At 42.5% G+C, this 22,359-nt stretch overlaps 1 protein-coding gene across 1 annotated transcript in view; it reads right to left on the bottom strand.

Annotated features, from left to right (window-relative positions):
* The window catches only part of HYOU1 (hypoxia up-regulated 1), a 1,290,196-nt gene that overhangs the window by 399,774 nt on the left and 868,063 nt on the right, over positions 1–22,359 (bottom strand). Inside the window, exon 14 of the mRNA XM_044079444.1 lies at positions 14,424–14,484. Within this exon, the coding sequence (XP_043935379.1) occupies positions 14,424–14,484 (61 nt within the window). The remainder of the gene's footprint in view (positions 1–14,423; positions 14,485–22,359) is intronic.

Here is a 22,359-nt window from a genome sequence, read left to right on the forward strand (position 1 = left end):
GCAGTGAGAATTCCCCTAAGTTTAGAAAGAAGAGCCTTGTCATATGTGTTTGGTAGTTAATGGCTTAGAAAGCAAGGCAGCAGAAATGTACAAGTTTTTCCCATACCTGTCCATGTCACAACTGTCTTTATCTGAAAGTAATAGCTTAGAAGACAGCAACTTAGATGGCTTACCAGTAACTACAAAAATAACTGTCTCAGGAAGGGTTTTTATACAAAAACTTCTGAGCCTCGGGGATCTTATCAAATCTGTCATTATTTTTATGGGTAGCATGTTGGGAATTAGGTGCTGGACAAACTAAACAGAAACTATCCAAAAGAGCATCCAAACTTGGAGGGACTGCAAAAGGCCTGGGAGAATATATTTAGAATAGTTCAAAATACCTTTGCTGACTGTCATACACTTGCAAACAATCTCACTGAAAATGTTCCATCATATTAACCACAGTATCCCCAAAGGACAATTTTTCCATACAGGAATCGGGAGAAAGTGAATCTTCCTCTTCAGACTACAGGGCAAGGACAGTAGATCAGAGATGAATTGGCAAAGACTCCTCTCCAGAGTCCAAATCCACCTCATCCTCAGAAGAATCAGATTCCCTAGGATGCCTTGAAGGAATACAGGACCAGGGAGAACAGATAATTCTTGAGGGAGCTTCAGAATCATAATGGCATTGGACAGCCGCTGAGTACAGTCCTGTCATACCTGGTGAGGATTTTTAACCACAGTGGCCATATTCTTGGTCTTCTTCTGTTTTTTTCTTTAATGGAGCATTAACTTTAATCAGTCTAAGAGGGTCAGACCCCTGTCTAGAGTCAATGAGGGTACCAGGCACCTCCTTTCCTAACAAGTAGCTGGGAATCCCCCTGAGCCCCTCAGAGATAATCAGTCATGGTTCCCCATCCACATCTGTAGCAGATGTAGGCACAGCCTTGACGTTCATACAGGTAAGGCAGTTCCAGTTTGGCCTTCAGTTGGGTCTCAGATAGAGCTGACATAAGCACTGGGTGGTCCTCGGGTTCTTCATCCGAGCACACAAATGTCTGGAAAAGGCCTGGCAACAACAGATTTAGTATGGGCCTTTTTGGCTGCTTTCTTCTACGGTGGCTGAATGTTGGAACAGGTGGATTCAGAGGCCAGTGTATCCTGAGTAAAGTGTTTTAAATGCTGGTTCTCCAGGTAAACGAAAAGAAACAAGAGATGGCTGCAGAGATTAGGGGCAGACACCTGACAGATCTCACACTGGGTATGGTCGTGTGCAGACACTCACTCTCCTCTCAGTCACATTTTCCCTTCCTGGATGACATGGGAAGGCAAACAAAAGGAGTAAAAAATAGAAGGAAGAAACCTCCATGGTGGCACTCATTTTTAGCATGTTCAGTAGTTGAATCAACTTGGCAAATGTCTTGCAGACTAAAATCAAAGCAGCACTCGGTCTGGTAGTGTAGAAGTTCTGAGGATTAGGTACTTTTATGTCACATTAAGTACCTTATAACCTGGACATAGGACATGTGTCTAATGTACACCACCTGGAAGGTGTAAATACTTTGGTATGCTTGCTGAACATTCAATTATCCTCAAAGGATATCCTAGATGTTAAGGAGATTACACCAGTGATAAGGATGGACATCTGCAAAATACTGAGGCATTGGTATGGCTTATAACTATATGAATAATGTAATGCACTTAACATAATGATAGATGTGCGAGATTGTGGTCTAGGTTTCTTCCATGTCTAGGACAAACGCTGATAGAATCTAGAAATTCTGCAAGAAAGCTTTCCCAGTCCACCAAACTTTTCTCCCTTAGCTGCAATCCCATGTGTGGAAGACCTCACCTCCAGACCTTCTGTCAGCTTGTGAAAGGCAAAGCAAATAGAAAGCTAACAACAGCCCTTAAGAACTAAAAACAGCTATATCTAAAGCAGGGGAAGGGGGGGGGTAAGCAAACGACGGACCACAGCCCCGCGGCCTATCTTTACAGCAAGTACACAACTTTACTTTTATATTTGATGGAGACTGTGGGTCCATCCTCCTCTATTGCGAAGACAGAATCCCAAACAAACACACTACTAGGTGGCTGCCTGACAGGATTGCCAAAAGGATGCAGCTCCATAACATTGTGGGAGAGATTAACAAACCCAAAGAGATCTCCTGAGTAAAGTGGAAACTATTAAAAATATAAGACTACAGGCAAGATGGATCCGAACACAAGATCAGCCAGACTCATGCTGTACACATAGGTAGCAAAGGGTAAAGACTAGGATTTGCCAAGGAAATTTTTCCTAGAATGTTATGGAACAAAACACTTACTAGCAGGGGCTGTCAACTTTTATGATCAAACACTGGATAAAGAGGAGATAATATAAATGCCCAATCATTACAGGGACACTAACAATAACAGCCATAAAGGCAAAGGGTAGAAACTTCCAGAAAAGTAAAACAAAAAGACACAGAGGATTTCAAAATCATATACTTTGGACTTGGAGAGACCCTGATCTAGGGCCAAGGTCAAAAATGAGTAATATGCTAGCCAGGAGACTACTGGGAACTATACCCTCAAGAACTAAAAGGGGAAAACCACTAAAGGCAAGTCCAAAGTCTTAACATTAGCTTGATCAAGGAGTCACCACGACACTGAGAAGACAGTCTGATCCAAGCAATCAGGATGTACAAAATGTACTTTAACTGCTACGGGAAAAGAAGAAAGATGAAAATGTCAGAACTTTGGCTGGAGTGGATATAAAGCTAGAAACTTGCCCAAAAGAAGCAGCTGTCCATGAACAAATTCTTTCCATTGCCATGAAGATGAGCAAACAAGGAGGAGCAGTTTAGAGCACCATATCCACCTGGGGAAATAAAGGCAAAGAGTGGCAATGCTGAGGAATTCTCATAATAAGGGATTTAAAGTATGGACAGGAACGCCTGAAAATGGTCAGTGGAACATAACAGGCATTCCTCCGACTGAGAAAATACTACAGCGGAGTAAAGGATATAGGCTTGCCACCCCTCTGTTTTTTTTTTCCGGACTATCAGGAAATCAAACCGATTCTCCGGTAGTCCGGAAAACACTGTACAAACTCCGGTATTCTGTTTCAAAAAGGAAACAGACTATCGGAGTTTGTAAATCGGCTGATTTACTATGCTTTTTTTTACAGAAAAGCATAGCAAATCAGCCAAAAGCAGGCGGCGGGAACGAAAAAAGAGGGCGTTCCCGTTGATCGGCTGATTTACTATGCTTTTTTTACAGAAAAGCATAGCAAATCAGCCAAAAGGAGGCGGCGGGAAATGAAAAAAGAGGGCGTTCCCGTTGAGTGATGCTGTCGTGACATCACAAAATAGGTGGTATGTTGGCGGGAGAGGGGGTGGGGCGGGCGGGGTTACTGGTGACGCGAGGGGCGTGGCGTGGCTCCGGTTTTAGCCGTGAACGAAGGTGGCAACCCTAAAAGGATATCTTGCGAAACTGACGCCAACTCCAAGATCATGCCACCATTAAAAAATCCCTAAATATACACAGGAAAAAACAAATATATAAATGTGTGCCAAACCTCCAGCGAATCAAGTAGCTTCCCACAAATGGATCCTGACGTCACTGAGAAGGAGGAGACAGGGAACTTGGACAAATCCCTGCCAAGGACAAAAGAGTGTCTCTGGAGCAGAGTAGCTATCAAGGCCAAGGTCTAACTCTAGAAAAACTGAAGAAATGAAGAAAGCACAATAACTGTAAAACCTGGGGCCTCCATCAATCATGGAGGGCAGCATCTGTTCTTAGGAACACATACAAAAAAAGAAAGGGTTAAAAAGCCAGTATCCCTCCAAATAAAAAAGTGTGGAAACAGACCTGTCAGTAATCTAAAATACCTATAGTCCAGACTGGTGGTGGTGGTGGTGGGGGGGGGGGTCTTGCTAATATGGAGTGTAGGGAAGTCAAGAAGGGCAAATCTTCAAATTTGGAAATCAGAAAAAGTGTCCTGAATCTTTAAGACTGGGGAAAAAAACTCAGAACAAATCCAGTATTAACAAACAGGATGGTAATTTGATGGAAGAATACCATATCTGGGTATTTGGGTAATACTTGATGCTTGATCAAGTGAAATCTGTAAAAGGGGTAAACAGGTAAGCCCTCCCCCACTTGAAGTATATGCATGAAAACTGCATCATGCTGTTTCAAGCTTTTAATATGGCAACCACATGAATAACAGAAGAAAGTGATTTCCCTGGTACCAGGGCATAAACAAGGCTGACAGCACAAGCTCAACTAACTGAAGACCAAACCCATAGATTTTCTAGTAAAGGTCAATACCAGGAGGTGCATGAAATGCAAAGATGACCACAGTAGTAAACTCACTCCTGAAGAGTCAAACAGCTAAGGAGATGACTTGGACTACTAAATGAAATGATAAACAAGATAAAAGCATCTTGTTATACAGAACAAAAAATATGCACAAGTCCTTTTACGTCAACCAAGATGAGATACAAGCCTACAGCTCCCAACCTTGTATTTAATACAAAAGACTAGACTGAAGCCCAGGTGAGACGAGAAACAGATACACAGCTGTTGCCTGCAAATGATGCCTATGTCGGCTTTATTAGCCAACTAGTCTCCAAATCACTGAATGCATGGTGGGATATAAGATACTAGTAACTAAGCATTTATCAAAAGCAACACCTAAACTGTGGTACCCTGAATATCCAAGAGGTAGAATAAAACATGAGCATTCTGATTTAGAGACTTAACATGATAATAAAGTAAAACTCAATTAAAAGTCTGGTGCACTGAAAGTGAAGACAAACCAAGTTTAATGTTTCTAAAATGGCTTTACCCAAAGGAAATGTTTAAGGTCAGATAGGAGCGTACTGATTAAAAATCTTTTCATTACTCCATATTCCAGAGAGAGGAGTGAAGCAGTGTAGTCCACTCGCCTCACTCAGGAGAGAGGAGAGTTGCATGCCTTTCAAGGAGTACATAGTTTAGACAATGGAATCTACTCCTCATTATTGAGGGAAGGGGGCAGGGCTGCTTACTGGCAACATGCCTTACTGAACTGGGGGATGACCAACGCCCACAGCACAACCTCCTCTGACTCTGTAACTAAGCATCTGCAAGGAGCTATGACTGCAACAAAAGAAAACCCCCGAATCACCCTGATGGTTGTAAGACTGATGGTTGATCCTCGCACTGCTGATAAGGAATGAATGGGACAATTGCCAGGTGGAAGCAGATGACTGACAGTAGTGGCAAAGGGTAAAAAAAAACATTACTCCACATTCACAACTGTGATAATCAAATAACCTTGTTACGTCTTAACTATAAAGGTGACCATGTAACTCAAATGCGCCAGAAGTCTGAGAAGCAGTGTAAGCTATGGGCTGACTAAATATTAGTGTGTCACTATGGATGTGCCATAAAAACAATGTTTCCATGTCTACATAGACAAAAGGCCTGTGTGTGGAGTCAAAAAATGCTTTACTATGCCAGATTCCTCTAAAAATTTAATGTTTATGACAGGACATGATGAAGATGGTTGAAGTGTTCACATTAGTCTACACCATCCCCATAATACACTACTGTGGGATGAAACAAGGAGTCAGCTTGTTCCAAGAAAAACAATCCAAAATAGAAGTTCTTTACCTCTGATAAGGTAAGCGTCATACAAAAGACAAATCTTCTGCTCAACAGACAAACAATGCAGGACAGGACTAATCCGCAACTAAAGGAGAATACTAGTGTCTGGCTTGGAGGGCCGAATGGTCTGCAAAGGGATGGATGTCAAGGATCTCAATCCAGAAAAGTTGACATCAAAGATAGCTCGACTTTAGGAGAATTACAATACAAACCAATCTCAGCATCAAAGGCAGGTTTGACCTCAGAAAGCTAGAATTCATCTAATATCAAAGGGAAATAGTGTTGTGGGCAAGTCCTAACACAGAAGACCTGAAGCCTACATACTGGCCTGCAAGAATGGATACTTGGGCAAAGGAGAAAGTACAGTTTTGTACCTACCATAAATGTAGATGTCCGAGAGGTATGCATCTGCAGTCCTTACAAATGGGTTGTCCTGGCCTCAGGCAGCCCTTCGGTCGGCCGGATTCCAAAGTCTGGGTCTGGCCTCGGCTGATGTCGCACTTCACCCGACGTCATAGCTGCAGTTCAGCGGGTATAAAGGCATCAGCCGACACCATTTTCCTCAGTGTTTCTTGCCCCAGATGCCAGGTGCCCTCTAGGAAGGCTAAATTTGGATAAATGCAAATGTTTCCAAACAATAGAGGAATAGAAATAAACATGTATATACATATATACAAACAAATACACCATAATAGATTCCCCCAGCTAGCTACAAGATGGGCAAATACCCTAGGAGTACCACAGAGGGGAAGGAGGGTGGGTAATCCTGACTGCAGATGCATACCTCTCGGACATCTACATTTATGGTAGGTACAAAACTGTACTATGTCCTTCAAGGATGCATCTGCAGTCCTTACAAATGGGTAGAATACCATAGCCAAACTGGGGGAGGAGGCACTAAGAGTTTATGGTGTAGTTAGGATCCCTTGCAAAACAGCAGTGGCAAAACCTGCTCGGGATCTGGAGTATAAAGGCAGATTATAATGCTTGGCAAATGTATGCACGGAGCTCCAAGTAGCAGCCTCTAAAATGTCTTTGGTAGCCACTCCTCATAAGAAAGCTGTAGTAGTGGCTGTAGCCCTTGTGGAATGAGGTCTGATGTTTTCTGGAGTTGCCTTTCCATGAAAAGAGTAACAAAATCTAATGCAATTTCCTATCCATTTTGAGATTGATTGTTTTGAAATTGCTTTTCCTTCCATTCCTGTTGCATATGCTACCAGAAGCTGGTCAGTTTTTCTATTGTTCTTGGTTCTGTCCAGGTAGTAGCGCAATTGTCTGTGTACATCCAAGGTATGCAGCAATCTTTCCGCGCTGTTCTGTGGGTTGGGGAAGAATGTTGGTAGGTGTATTGCTTGGTTTAAAGATACCCTGGAGACCACTTTTGGCATAAAGGTAGGATTAGTTCTCATGGACACTCTATCCTGATGGAAGATAAGGAAGGGCTGTACTGCCATTAATGCCTGTAATTCAGAAACCCTTCTAGCTGAAGTGATTGCAAGCAGGAATGCAGTCTTCCAAGATAAGTACTGTAATTCTGCTGTTGCTGCTGGTTCAAAAGGGGGGAGAGTCAACTTTTCTAAAACAAAGTTCAAGTTCCATGTAGGCAATGGTGGTTTCCTTGGTGGTTTCACATTTTTAATTCCTCTGAGAAACTGTCTGAGTAGAGGTTGAGAAAAGACTGGAGGATCCTGTTGTATTCTGCTGAAATTGCTGATGCATGAATCTTAATGGAGGAGTAAGACAGACCATTGTGGAAAAGCTCTGCTAAATATTCCAGGATGTTAGCTATGTTTGCCAATGATGCATCTACTCCTTTTGTTGCACTCCAAATGAGATATCTTTTCCATTTTGCTGAATAAGTTTTCCTTGTTGAGGGTCTGCGAGCCTCCAAGATAATGTCTCTAACCCTTTGAGATAAATCTGGGTTATTTTTCCTTATGTAATGTTCCAAGCAGCTAGCTGCAGTGTTTTCAAGTTTGGATGCAGGATTTTGAAGTTGTTCTGTGTTAGCAGTAGAGGTATTAGGGGTAGAGGCCATGCGTGTTCCCGGGACATACTCCTCAGTAGCGGTACCAATGTTGCCTCGGCCAATCTGGAGCTATCAAGATGATCCTCGGGTGATCTTCTTTGATCTTCAGAAGCACTTTGTGCATCAAAGGAAGAGGTGGGAATGCATATGCTGTCAGGTTTTCCCAACTGAAGGATAGGGAGTCCACCTTCCAAGCAAGTGGGTGGTATGTCCTTGTGCAGAATTTTTTCAATTGGTGGTTGTGTGGGGATGCGAACAGGTCTATTTCTGGCAGTCCCCATTTCCTTGTGATGGTTTTGAAGATGTCTGGATGCAGCATCCATTCGTGGGCATCCGTGGTGGTTCTGCTTAAGATGTCTGCTAGTATATTTTCTTTTCCTGGCACGAATATGGCTTGGAGCTGAATGTTGAGGCTCAGGGCCACATTCCATAGGTCCATTGCCATCTGGCATAGAGGATATGAATGTGTGCCTCCCTGTTTGTTGATATACCACATAACTGTGGTGTTGTCCGTCCTTATCAGCAAATGACCCTGTTGAAGAAATGGTCTGAATGTCTGAATCGCCTGTTTTACTGCCAGCATCTCTTTTTGATTTATGTGTAGGTTCATCTGGTCTTGAGTCCATAAGCCTTGTATACACTTGTCCACCATGTGTGCCCCCCATCCGAGGTCTGAGGCGTCCGTGGTGATAGTTTGGCTTGGGTGAGGCCTGTGGAAGGGCAGTCCTTTGTTCAATTGACAGGCCTGGGCCCACCACTGGAATTCTTGCTTCAGGCATGGAATTATTGGAATTTGGGTCTCTAGGCTGTGCTTGTGCTGAGACCATAAATTTCTCAGGTACCATTGTAACTTCCTCATATGTAGTCTGGCATGTGGAATTATTATTATGCATGATGCCATGTAACCCAGGGCTTGCAGGATTTTCCTTGCTGTAAGCTGGTTCTGCGTTGTTAATGCCATGAAATAGAGTGGTAGCTGCTTCTGTTTTTCTGCTGTGAGGAATGCCATCTGGTTTGATGTGCCCAGTTCTGCACCCAGGAAGGTTATCCTTTGGGATGGTATCAGCCTTGACTTTTTTGTGTTGACTGTGTATCCCAGGGCTTGCAGCAGGTGAATAACCTTTTCCAAATCTTTTGTTAATTTGTCTTTGCTGTCCACTTGTAACAGGCAGTCGTCCAGGTATGGATAAATTTGAATTCCCTGAAGCCTGCAATGAGCAATTACTGATGCCAGGCATTTCGTAAATACTCTGGGCGCAGTAGATAAGCCAAAAGACAATGCTGAGAATTGATAATGCTCTGATCCTGCAAGAAATCTGAGGTATCTTCTGCAATTTGGTCGTATGGGGACGTGCAGGTATGCCTCCTTGAGATCCAGAGTCACCAGCCAAGACTCCTTGCCCAGCATGGGAAGAAGTTGCTGTAGGGTCAGCATTTTGAATTTTGGAACAATGAGATATGTGTTTAGAGCGGACAGGTCGAGTATAGGCCTCCATTGGTTTTCCTTTCTTGGTACCAGGAACAGTCTTGAATAAAATCCTTGTCCTTGTTCCATAGCCGGTACCTTTTCTATAGCTCTCATCCTTAGTAAGTGGTCTATTTGCTGTAGAGCGTTTGTCCTTTGGTTTGGAGGAAGGTTTGGCATTCCTCTCTTCCTTGGAAGAGTATGGAAGTGAAACCTGTAGCCTTTGTCTATTGTCTGTAAAATCCATTTGTCTCCTGTAATGTAATGCCAATTTACTGAAAATAAGGCTAATTTTCCGCCTAAGGGTGCTGCCAGTTGTTCCCTGGTAGGCGGTTTCAGAGCCAAGTCACTGTGATTGTCCTGTAGAAGTGGTAGTGGCTGGATCTGTGGCAGTAGTTCTCTGGCTGTTAGGCTGCCACTGACGTCCCCTGTAGGCACCTCTGGACTGACCTCTGCCTCTAGGGCGTCTATTTCTGCCTCTCTGTGCTCTGGTGGTGTCTGGAAAGGACCAATTCTTGGAAGGCCAGTTCCTACTAAACCTCGGAGGCTGGACCTGTAAGAAATCCTTGACTGTCTGGACAGATTTAGCTTTTTCCTCCACCTTCTTCAACACTTGCTGTGCAGGGGAACCAAACAAACTGTGCTTTTCCATGGGAGCATCTAGAAGCTTTGACTTTACATGGTCTGGTAAGGATTGCTCTTTTAACCATGCATGCCTTCTGATCACTGTACCAGTCATAGCTGATCTAAAGGAAGCCTCCAGTGCATCATAGCCGCATTTTAAGGAATGATTACTGACCTGCTGAGTGTTATGCACCAAATCCTGAAGGGACTTACGGTCTAACGGTTCAAGCGAGGACAGTTTTTTAGTGAGCTGATCTAACAGGAATTCCTGATACTGAATCATGTGGAATTGACAGTTTAAGGCCCTAGCCGAAAGAGTAGCAGAAGTATAAACTTTTTTACCCCATCTCTCCAATGCCCTAGATTCTCTTTCAGAGGGGAGGGGCTTTTTGGCAGAGGCAGCTGTTACAGCTTTTGGGCCCTGAGAAATAGTTTCTGGATCTGCAATAGGAGCCTTATACAAATGATAATGTGTGTCCGGAACCCTGTAGTATCTGTCAGGCTTAGCAGGGGCCGGAGGCAGTGAGTCAGGGGCAGTACAAGCATCAGTAAATGCATCATCCACAAATGTAAGTACTGGAGGAATAGCTAAAGGCCTATGCTGTGGTAAATGTAAAAAGGTCCTAAGCCTTTTCCTGGAGTCTGAAAAATCCTGGCCCTGCCATTGAAATTGTTCCCTCATAGCATGCAAGGTTTCCCCAAAAGAAAATTCCTCAGGAGGAGAGGCAGAAGGTATGGAATCCTCTGCATCAGAGTCCTCATATGGAGAATAAGGGCCCTCTGGAGGATTTGTATGTTCTGAATCATCAGAGGAATAATCTGAAGAAACTGACTCAGGGGGGTCTGCTCTAAGCCTCTTCTCTGGAGGAGGGTGAGAGGCCCTGTCAGGGTGAGACTGGGTTCCCCTGATCAAAGAAATAAGATCCTCCGCTAGATTAAGCATTTGAGTACTAGAGCTAGGCCTGTGAGTGGGGGCTTTAGCAGGCACGGCCTTTGAAGATTTAGCTGCTTTAGCCCTGGCAAAAGCCTTAATTGACATGGATGCAGGGGGCCTAGCAGCTCCACGTGCAGGAGTAGATACATCTAAGGGGATAGTATCTGATAAATCCTGAGAAACTGTAAGAGCAGGTGGAATTTCAGTAGCAGATTCAGCCATGCTGGAAGAGGCCTCGGTAGAAGGAGGCAAGCTTTCGGCCGAAGGAAGAACCGCGGACTCGGCTTCAGCCGAAACCGAGACGCTCGCGGTTGGCTTAGCCGCGGTTTCGGCCGAAACCGCGGACCGCGAGTGTCGGTCCTTTTCCTTACGCTTTTTAGCTAAATGTGAAGTCGGAGTCTCCGACGGCATGATATAAGCAAAGCGGGCGAAAAACTCCTCTGCAAACTCCGACCGACGTCTAAGTGTGCGTCGGTTGAAGGAAGCACAGGCTAGACAAGCTGCTACGTCGTGGTCTGGGCCTAGACAAGGTAGGCAGTAAGAGTGGAAATCTTTATGAGGTATTTGTTTCCCACAAGTTAAACAGTTATTCACTTTTTCTGACATCGGCTGAGGCAAGAAAGAGTCCCCAACGGGGTACTTAGCTTTTTAGAAGTCTTCGGTAGTAGCAATATCTGATTCTGACCGACCGGCACTTGCGAACAGCTTCTGCTTCGGGCGCCACGCGGCAAGAAAGACTGGGGAAAATGGCGTCGGCTGATGGCTTTATACCCGCTGAACTGCAGCTATGACGTCGGGTGAAGTGTGACATCAGCCGAGGCCAGACCCAGACTTTGGAATCCGGCCGACCGAAGGGCTGCCTGAGGCCAGGACAACCCATTTGTAAGGACTGCAGATGCATCCTTGAAGGACATCTAACTGATGCATCCGACCCCAAATGGAGGTCAACACCTACAGGCTAGGAATCAAAGTCCTTAATGTCAGTACATTAGATAGTTAAAATTCTAGTTGCATATTGTCCCCTAAAATGTTTTTAGCAACGAAAACAATGAATGACTCAATCCCATGCATCAGACCTCTAAACAAGGTCTTTGCAAAGCAAACAGAGTCCAGGCTATGCATCAGATCCCTCAGTCCAGTCTTAGCAGGGCAACAATCATCCACATGAAGGTGCCGGGTGAGTTAAGACCACCTTCAAACTGAGCCAAGAAAGGCTGGTGTAAGGGTCTAGAATTTATAGACAGCAGCAAAGTAAAAATATCTGAAGGAAGAGGGGATTTACATTACTTCACTACCACTTTGAAAAGAATGAAGTGTGGAAGAAAAGTCTCTCGGGGGGGAAAAAAACAGAGCAGTTAAGCATCAGTTTGGAAGCAGAATATGCACAAGCAGTACAAACTGACCCACTCGCACTACAGTTCTCTCAAATAGCATACCGATCCTAAGCAGTCTGAAAAAAAAAAACAAAAAAAACAGAAAGCTATAAACAATGACACCCCTTAAAATTTATCCAAAAAGAAGACAATCTGCTTAAGCTCAACACAATGAAAAGCTTAAGGGATGATTGTATACACACAACTAAAGGCAAGATGATACAAGGAAGGTTGTAGACATGCAAAAGAACTGGAAATGTTGGCCAAGTAAGTTCAGGAAGAAAGAATATTAGGAGGAAATGAACTAAAAATTAAACAGAGAAAATACTAACCTTAAAAAGAATCAAAAGGAAACAAAGTTTTAAAACAACTAAGGATGAGAAGGAGGCAGACCTACAGAATCTGGTATGTTCTTGAGCAAAAACTCATAATACATCTAAAAAGTGAAGCTGCAACCTTGAAAAAGCCATAAAATGCAACTGCATGAGATCTGGAGAGGAGGTTTTTCACACACACAATTGTGGGAAAGAGGCAGAAAAAATTGGTGCCTTGGTAATGGTTTAGATGCAGAGCTGCCAGGTCCTGCTGACCCAGAGTGCTAAAGACAGAACAAAATGGACCAAATCCCATTACATATTTACATTCCCTGCAGACTTTAAAACTCTTCTCCACACTGTGCAAAAAGATGACTTTCAAGTTGCTGCTTCGGATGTCAGCATAGCAGGATTCATTTACATAAGTACTTCTTAATGGACAAAAATATTATTCATCTTTTTGCCAAGCTGTTAAAATGACTATTACCTACTTGACATCAATGTAATTTTTTTATTGCGTGTCTGGGGGGGGGGGGGTTGTGCAAAAAATAAAGTCTGCTCTAAATGAAATGCTGGCTTAGCACAGATCTCCCCTACAGTTTACAGATTAATATGAGCATTGTGACCTTTTCCATCAGCCTTTACGGGACCCCCTCAAAGTTGATTTTCTGAATTTCACCCATTGTCTATAATGCTGGATTATGGAAGTTGCTTGTGAATGAAATCTTCCATATGGAAGAAAACTCTAGTGAAAGGAAGCGCACATGCATTCAACTATGATGTTTAGTAGTGCAGTAAAAGGGAAAGTTGCAGGCAGATGTATAATGCTATAATTTTTTTTTAATTTATCATGTTTTCTTGACCACAATAACCCTGATGAACTGTGCATAATCACAGAGGGCACCAAGAAAGAAAGAAAAAAAAAAAAAGCCTAAGTGCTACATAGGCTCATAGATTAGTACTAGGCTAATTGGCCCTTGTGGGCCATTTTAAGCCTAGCCAGTTACCCCATGTGAGAATCAAACCTTGCACCTTGTATCTGCAAGCTAAGCATCTTAACCATTATACCAACCTCCCACCCTAATAGGCTTAATAAACACACAGAATGGACACATTTAGTTACGAGCATGTTAAAAACACCATATGTTGCGCTGAAAGTTGGCTTGAACTGGAGATTATCTACAGCAGTACTGATTAAAGATGTCTGGTCAATAAAAAGAAAAAATAGGCATTTGGCAAGCAGAAACTGACAGTAATCCTTTGATGCATTCAAAATATTATTTTAAGAAAGGTTTATTAGTTGCCGGATATACAAATTTCACACCCTGATCCTGTATTTGTGCCCTGCCTGTGTGCCACATGAACTGTGCTGCCTAGCAAAGCCAGGCACTCAGCGATGCATCATTTGTGGACCATGCATCAGTAGCCTCTAATACTACACTTCAACTCCAGGTGCAAGCCAGCAATAACAAATACTCGCTTGAAACTCAAACTGCCCTTTAGTAAAATGATCATGTTTCAGTAAGCACACACGCAGCTACTAAAATTCAAACAACAAATGAAGTACAGTTCTGTTTGTCGTGTACAGCACTGCCAACGAACCCATCTGCAACATATGCAAACCCAAATCAAACCCACAGACAAATACAGATAAGCAACAAATCCATCTAGCCCTACATTTTACAAAACAAAAGGAAATATAGAAGAATGAAATATAATCTGTGAGATTTACCAGTAGTTCTGTCTAAAGGGCAGCAAGAATGCGTATTTGCAACTACTACTGATGTTTCCCAAAGTAGGGGAAAGTGCAACTGATGTGTAAATTCTTAAGACCTGCAAGCCAGACCTCTCCCCTTATAACCATATCGGGGGGGTCTACTTGGCTGCTCAGCTAGCATAAATGTATCTTATAAAAACACAGCCAACATAAACTTCCAAATCAGAAAATGACAGACAGCACACACATGCACACTACAGCTATAACACTAAAGAATATATTTACTTCTGTTCCTCACTGCTACAAAGTGAAATTTGAGACTTGAATTAGCTGCTTGCTTACTTGTTAATGTTGATTCTTCCTCAGCCTTCTCTTCAACAATTGTCTCAAAAACAGACTCAACCTAAAAAGAAACAATTAAAATGATCACACTATTTCAAGTCTTAAAGCAGTGCTACAAAATATGATGCAGAAGTAATCCATTCCTCACAAATTTTCAACTCTGTTATACAAGAGTCCCACCAAATCTAAAATACTGGACCATGCACAGCACTACAGCCACTTTGTGGTAAAGTTTATTTATTTTTATTTATTTATTTTACATTTGTTTACCGGGCTAGTCCAACTGGATGTAAATCCGTTTTCAGCAGAGACCCGGGGAGAAAAGCTCCACAATGGTTAATACAGAAATTAATTTACATAGAGAAAATACAATTTTGTAAAAGGTACATAAACAGGGAGAACAAAATAATACATACAAATCAATTTAACAATTATGAGAAATGCAGGAAATAGAAAAATAGAATTCATTGAGGACAACATACAGGAGGAGATAGAAAATGTAGGATCTGGAGATGAGAGAAAAGAGAGAACAATTAGTAAGCAAGATGAAGGAAGGCAGGGGATAAAGGATTTAGTCTGGTTTAGTGCAAGGACATAGCCAATGAGAGTTAAAGTATTGTTTAAGGTTAGTTTTGAATTGGTGGGGAGAGGTACCTAGTCTTAGGTTGTTTGGAAGGGAGTTCCATAGTTTTCCGATGGAATTGGCAAAAAGAGCATCACCACCTGAATTATTGGATTTCGTTGTATGAACCAGGACACTATTAGAGGATCGAAGACTATTAAGATTGGAATAGGGGGTTAAAAGTTTGTGTAGTGAGGGGGGGTTTTCTGGCTCTTTGATAATTTTAAATGCTTCACTAAGTTGGTTAAACTTGAGAAGGTTGGGAGTTCTAACCAGCCTAGTTTTCTTAGGTTAAAGCAGTGGTGAGTACGGTAAGGTTAAGCCAGTTACAATTTGGCAATATGGTTATAAGCTACAGAGAGTTTGTTGAGCTCTGTTTTTTGAGGAAGGAAAGTACGGAGGCGTAAAGTAGGGTGGAGAGAAGGTGAGTACGTGCGATAGTTAGTTTAGTATGGGGCGTAAGAAAGTTCTTAATTCTATACATAGAACCAAGTTTCTTGTTAACAGTCTTTATAGTTTGGCTAATGTGAATATCAAATTTGAGCTTGTGGTCAATTGTGACACCTAGTAGTTTTGTGTTAGTGACAGGCTCAATGATGGTCCCATTAGTGGACTGAACGTGGAAGGCCATATTATTAAAGAGTGGAGGGTGTTGCCCTAAAGAAGAGGCTAAGGTGGGGAGAATTAGTAGTAGGTTAGTTTTTTTCGGGTTTAGGATAAGTTTCCGTTCAGTAAACCATATTTCCACTGCAGTAAAGCAGTGTTTGGTGGCTTTCTGGAGGTTATTAAGAGAGAGATCCGAGCAAATCAACGTAGAGTCATCTGCATATTGAATGCAGGTGGCTTTAGGGATGACTGAATGGAGATCGTTTATGAATACAGAGAAAAGAAGGGGGCCAAGGTAAGAAAAGGGAGTGAAGTACAAAGTAAAGTTTGCTTTCCTGAACCTAAAGCAAGAGTACTCACTATACCAGCTATGTTTGACAAAGTAACAATGAATCCTGCTCTCTCTAGGCAAACTGCAACTGAAGTATCAATGGAAACAGAAGCCTGCAACAAGGAGCATTCCTAGCAATCTAGATAAGGCTGAAAGACACCAGCTACACAAAACGCAAACAGACAGCATCTTTTCTCCTGATATCACAACAATGTAATATAATAAACACTATTACAGCTTAGTCTCCTCGATTCTGCAGCAAGGAGCAGAATTTCAGTCACTGACGTAGACGTACATTTTCTTGTATGGTAAAGCAAGTGGACTTCAAGACTGTATGAACACTGTACCAATAAAGTTAAGCTTTGGGAAGGGGGTAAAAGCTGTGATTTCCGGTGTCTAGAAGGATACTCCTGTTTCCCTGAGATGTATAAACAGGTACCAGGAATATGTCCCAGTCTGTCGGCTAAGGACCCACGCCCTATTAAGAATCACTTTCCCAGAAAAGGGGGAGAAGCAGCTCCCTTCCTACTTCTTTCAGGTATCATGCTACTGCGTCATTATCCAACATAAAAAAGCTCAGATTTCAACATATCACCTCAGAGTTTGCAAGGCAAAAAAACACTAGCCTCAAAGAGAAGACAGATGTGAAGCATTTCTGCAAAAGAATCTAAATGGATGGGAATCAAAGACAAACCCAAAGGAGGTTCAACACACCTTCACAGGTGTCTAACATGAAGCACTATACTCACAGAGGCAGCAAAAAGTTTCCAGGTTGCAAGACAAATGACAGCAGAGGGCCAAACAAGAAGGAAGTCCAAAGGGAATAATGGAATCTGAGGCACTGGCAAAAGTGCCATCACAACAATGAATACTGTTACTGCCATTTGTGCCTGAAGGAGCAAAATGAGGCAGGCCTACATATCTCTGAGGCAACATGAAACAGTAAGTCAGGCACTCAACTTTCTTGACTTTATGCAAGAAAAAGAAAGGAACAGCTCTGACTTGTACAGAGAATCCACCCTATAAAGGAATGCAGTGGAAAGGAACAAAAGGAAGTGTCCCAGATAATGGCAACCCTCAGTGACTGCACCCAATAAAAAGCTCATGCTAACAATGCCACCACTAGGGATTCTGGGATAGGCACCACTATGTACAGCCGCATTACTCAACTAAAATGTTACAGTTCAGCATTTTCTCTACGGTATATTATAAAACTGGAATATTAAATTGTAATACTGTACATTATTTAACTGCAAGTATATTATTTCTTTAATTTGTTTGAAACTTGCTGACAGCTAATTTAGCAGTCTTTATGAAAGGGAACCTTTGATAGGCTTAATTCGTTTTAGTATTTATACTGCCATAAGATTTAATGTGCATCTCTCTGATGAAATCTTCGTGTAGAAGACAAAAACGCTTAGTTCATAAAAATTATTTCGATTTTATTTAATGTGTATTGGGGTTTTTACTCAAGGCATTTCATTTTATGGTGCCTAACTTAATCGAGTTATATGGTGGTTCGCTGGAGGAGGTTTTGGTGACTGGCTGTGCCTTTAACTGTCTTCACAGGAACTACGCTGAAGTTGCGCTTGTATGTAGTTGGATTGTCTCATCTTCATTTGAGGTCTGACTTTTCACCTCAATACAAACACTCAAGAAAAAAATAAATGTTTTTAACCCCAACCCATTCTAACTCACAACAAATGCACAATTATATACACTTTCTAAAACAGCTCTCTTTCCAAATAGGAGCAGTTGTACACAGTGGCATTACCTATTCTAATGTCTGTGTTAACCACGCTAAAGTGCATGTTAGAATCTGCGCTTCCATTTACACAGACTACACAATGGCAGCTTTCATTACATTACCTTTTAGCCTTAAAAAGTGCACTGTATACTCAAACTACATTTTACAGTAATGTGTTAAATGCATTAAAGTACCAAGGCTGCTGCGGAAGTAACCACTTGTATAACCATTCTCACAGTTTCTAATGTCCTTTATTTTCACATAACTGCCTTCCAATTCCCCTTTAAATGTCAATTATATTGTACATTCAGATCTAACTCAGAAAGCACAGCTGTGTAAAAAAGTACAGCCGTATAAAATCTTAACCGTGGACGTCCTTCTATTCACTGTTACAGTATTATTCACAGTAGGGATCTCTTACCAAGGAAAGCCCGATGTTCGGCCAGTATATCAAAGTCTTTAGACCTTGCATGCGCTGTACATCACATATGCTCCCAGATGACGCACGGACACAGTTACCCAGAACTGAATTTTTCCAGAAGAGAGAAGTGTATGTTGTTGTTGTTTTGTCTTTCGGCTTTTCCCAGTTAGGGGTCGCCACAGCGGAACTCCGGTCTGCTAATGATTGGCAGCAGATTTTTACGTGCAGAGTTGACAGCTCTGACGCACAACCTTCAATGAAGGTACGCCCATTCACGCATGTCTCCACGCAGACGACGCTCTAGCTGAGAATCGAACCGGACAGCGTCTTACTGTGAGGCGACAGCGCTACCGCAGCACCACCACCGCAAGTGTATATAGGACCAAAAAAGACCTTGCACATTCTGAAGGAGAAAATGCAGATGAAAAAGGAGACCCTTTGCCAACAGGGGAACCAAAGTAAAATCCAAAGAAAAAAGGTGTTTGGAGGGAGGCAGCGAATACTGCAACAGCAAAAAGGAAGACATCTACTGTTATGGTAAGATTTTACACAACTATACTATGTCCTTCTATACCACTGTTGCAGTATTCCCCACAGTAGGCCGAACCAAAACTCAAGAAAAGGATTGGAAGATGGAAGGCTGGGAACAACCCTCAACAAACCCATGTAGAATGGCTCAAATAAAACCTGCTCTACACCTAGAAATTATATCCAATTTATAATGTTTAGTAAAGGTATGCACTGAAGACCCAAGTAACAAGCTTCAAGGATGAATTGGTTCCTCGAACTTGGGGATAGGGGATATATATGTTTATGGTCCTGCAAGGCTTTACCTTTTTCCTGACCAGACTTAAACATCTCAACAGCAGTGGTCCCAAAGAGATTATTATCCAAAGGAGCATCCAGCAACTTGGCCTTAATGTCTTCAGGTAAAGACTGCAGATGAAGCCAAGAACACCACCTCATTACACACCCAAAGGCAGCAGCTCTGAAAGATGTATCAGCAGCATCATAGCTACACATGACAGACTGACGAGCCACCTGAGAGAGACAGAACCTAAAACAGATAGAGCAGAAGATTTTGCTTCAGAATCAGGGACATCAGAAATAACCTGACAAGCCTGGGGAATCAAGGCTGCAGAATATCTAGTCATGTGGGTCTGATAACTCATGGCCTGAAAGAAGAAAGTAGAAACAGTAATAAACCTTTTACTAATTTTCCCCATTGCCCTACTTCCTTTATCAGAAAGCAAAAGCTTAGGAGAGGGCAAAAGTTTAGAAGGCTTATCAAAGGAGACTGACACCAGAGCAGGGTCAGCAGAAGGACATTTAAATAAGAATCGACAGTCCTCAGGAGCCTTATAGAACCTGTCAGGTTTCTTAGGAGCAGGAGGCTGAGAATCTGGAGACTTACAGGCAACAATAAATGTGTCTAACAAGGCAACCAATACAGAAGGTACTGCAAAAGGTTTAAGAGTATCCCTGAAGTAGCTCATAATATCTTTTCTGTATATCAGACACTTGAGAAGAATTCCACTTAAAGTATTTCATCATTCTGGCTATAGTGTCTCCAAAAGACAATTCCTCAAAAGAAGACACAGAACTTACACACTCTTCTTCATCAGAACCATAAGCCAAAGGCAAAAGCATCGGAGAAGAGTAGGACAGGGACTCATCATCAGATTCTGAACTTTCAACCGAGGAACCAGGTTCCCTAGCTCACTTGGAAGGAGTAGAAGCCCGGGGGGGGGGGGGGGTTAGGCACAGAAACCCCTTGAATAGGGTTCAGGGTCATTAAGGAATTAAAAAGACCCTGAGTAAACTCTTGCCGTTCATTTTGAGGATCCTTAGGGCATACAGAAGTATGCTTAGTCTGCCTTTTCTTAGCAGGAATATCAGCTCTGAAAAACACCACAGGTTCTGGCTCTTTATGAGATTCAGTAAGAGTACCCGAAACCTCTTCCCTGACCACAATCTGCAGAATCCCTCTAGGGCCCTCAGAAATGATCAACTACAGTTCCCCCTCAAAGTCTGGGGTGAACACCTGCAAAGCCTCAGAGGATGTGTGGAATGAAGGATACATGCCGGCCTCTGAAGGGGTCACGGCAAAGGAATCTGATGTAGACACCAGATGGCCTACAGAGCTTTGACCCACTTCAAGAGGTATGCCTGATGGAGGCTGGACAGCCTAAGAATCCAGCTGAGGTTTCTTAGTCTGTTTGTTTAATGGGACCTTGGGATTAGCAGATTCTGCCATGCTACACTGGGCTAACAATTTAAGCCTCTGCGTCTCAAGATAGATGGCTAGGGAAGATGGGCAACTTCCAAGAGTTTTGGGTACAAATGCTTTGCAAAAACTACAGGCTGTATGGTCAAAGGAAGCATCCAGACAAAAAGATACATTTTGTAATGATCCTTGCGGAGAATCTGCTTCCCACACTGATATTTTCCCCTCTTGGATGATGTGAACTCTAGGTAATTAAAAGGAAGCAAGATCAAACAGACGAAAAAAAGACCCCAATGGGGCTCTTATCAGATGGCTAGGTATTCAGCAGAGCAAAAGGGCTTTCAGACTGACTAGTGATGATGACATTCAGACTGGTGGCAAAGATGTTATGGGTAACTGTGTCTGTACATCAGCTTTATGCCCTACGTCCGTGTACGGGAGCACACGTGTGATGTATGGTGTATGCAAGGTGCAAGGTCTAAATGCTTTGGTATATTGGTTGGACACTGGGCTATCCTTGGCAGGAGATGTCTACTATGAAGAATGCTGCAACAGTGACATTGAAGGATATCTTGCCATAACAGCAGATGTCATGGATGTACGAGTGTAAATCATCAGGCTATCCTACTGCTAGTCCAAAAGCAGATCTTGCTTGTTCTACGCATGGTCATTGGCATCACTGGCCTTCACTAATTCAGATAAGTTCTCTGTTGAAGAATCATCTTCGCCTTTTTTCACTTGTATTGCTGTTGATTACTCTGTTAGATGTCAACTAGAAGGGTGAAGTGCAATGTGTCTTTCATGCTAAGAGTAGCAGAAAGCAATGGACTTGGAGATCCAGTCAGCAATAGTTTTAGAAACTGGGTGCCCTGGTTTTGACTCCTGCTGTGAACAAAAAGTTGATCTGATTTGGGGATGTCCTTTGTCTTGTCTAGGTAAAATCTGACTTGTCTGTGGACATCAAATAAGTGAAGTATTCTTTCACCCTTGATCTGTGGGTTAGGGACAGTTCATTCACCACTTTAGGCATGACTGAAGGGTTGGCCCTTAACACTCTATCCCTGTGGATAGTTCGTTCATCATTGTAGGCATGAGTGAAGGGCTGGCCCCTTAACACTATCCTTGTGGAAAACAAGGAAAGGAGGGGTAGCTTTAAGGACCTGCATCTCAAACCCTTCTGGCAGAGGTGAGGGCTACTAGAAGAATGGTTTTCAATTACATAATTTGATATTTGTAGTGGTTGTTGACTTAAAGGGAGCCAAAGTAAGATTTTCTAGTACAAAAAATGAGATCCTAAGCAGGGAGAATAGGTTTCCTTGGTAGCTTCAGGTGCAGTATACCTTTAAGGAACTATCTGATCTCTAGTCTGGCCAAAAGAAGGGGCTCCAGAGGTAGATACTCAGATATAGGTGAAAAGTGTCCCTTAATATACGAGTTTATTTGCCCAGATTTCAGTAGCTTACACAAGTAAGAGAGAACCAGTAGGCTGTTCACTTGAACTAGGTCCTGTTTGTTAGTCAGACACCACACTTAAAACAGCTTTTGTTTGACTATGCAAGATTTTATACAGGAAGGATTTCTTCCTTCCTGGAGAATCTTCAGCATGTCCTCAAAAAACTGGTGTCTAAAAGGCTTGGAGGTATGGATGAAGAGGTGAGCTCTTCTGCCATATGAGCAAGTCTACTATGGACGGAAGTTTCTGGTGATGGCCCTTGGCTAAGTGAAAGGGGGGGGGCAATACAGTTTTGGTCAAAAAGGAGTCACAACAGGATCTTTGGGCTTTTTTTTTTTTTTAAGCAAGACCTTGGGGAAAAAGGGAAAGTGGAGGGAACACAAAGATACTTCCCCTTCCAAGGAAAGGATATCACATCCATTTTCCAAGCTTGAGGACAAAAAAATGGCAGTTGCTGATGGAGGCAAAGATCTGTGGCACCCCACATTTCTGGACTATGCCTAGATCATCTCCCTATTCAGCATCCATT

Source organism: Protopterus annectens, chromosome 8.part0, assembly GCF_019279795.1.
Source record: "Protopterus annectens isolate FY-2018-M chromosome 8.part0, PAN1.0, whole genome shotgun sequence".
In the NCBI taxonomy this organism is placed as follows: domain Eukaryota; kingdom Metazoa; phylum Chordata; order Ceratodontiformes; family Protopteridae; genus Protopterus; species Protopterus annectens.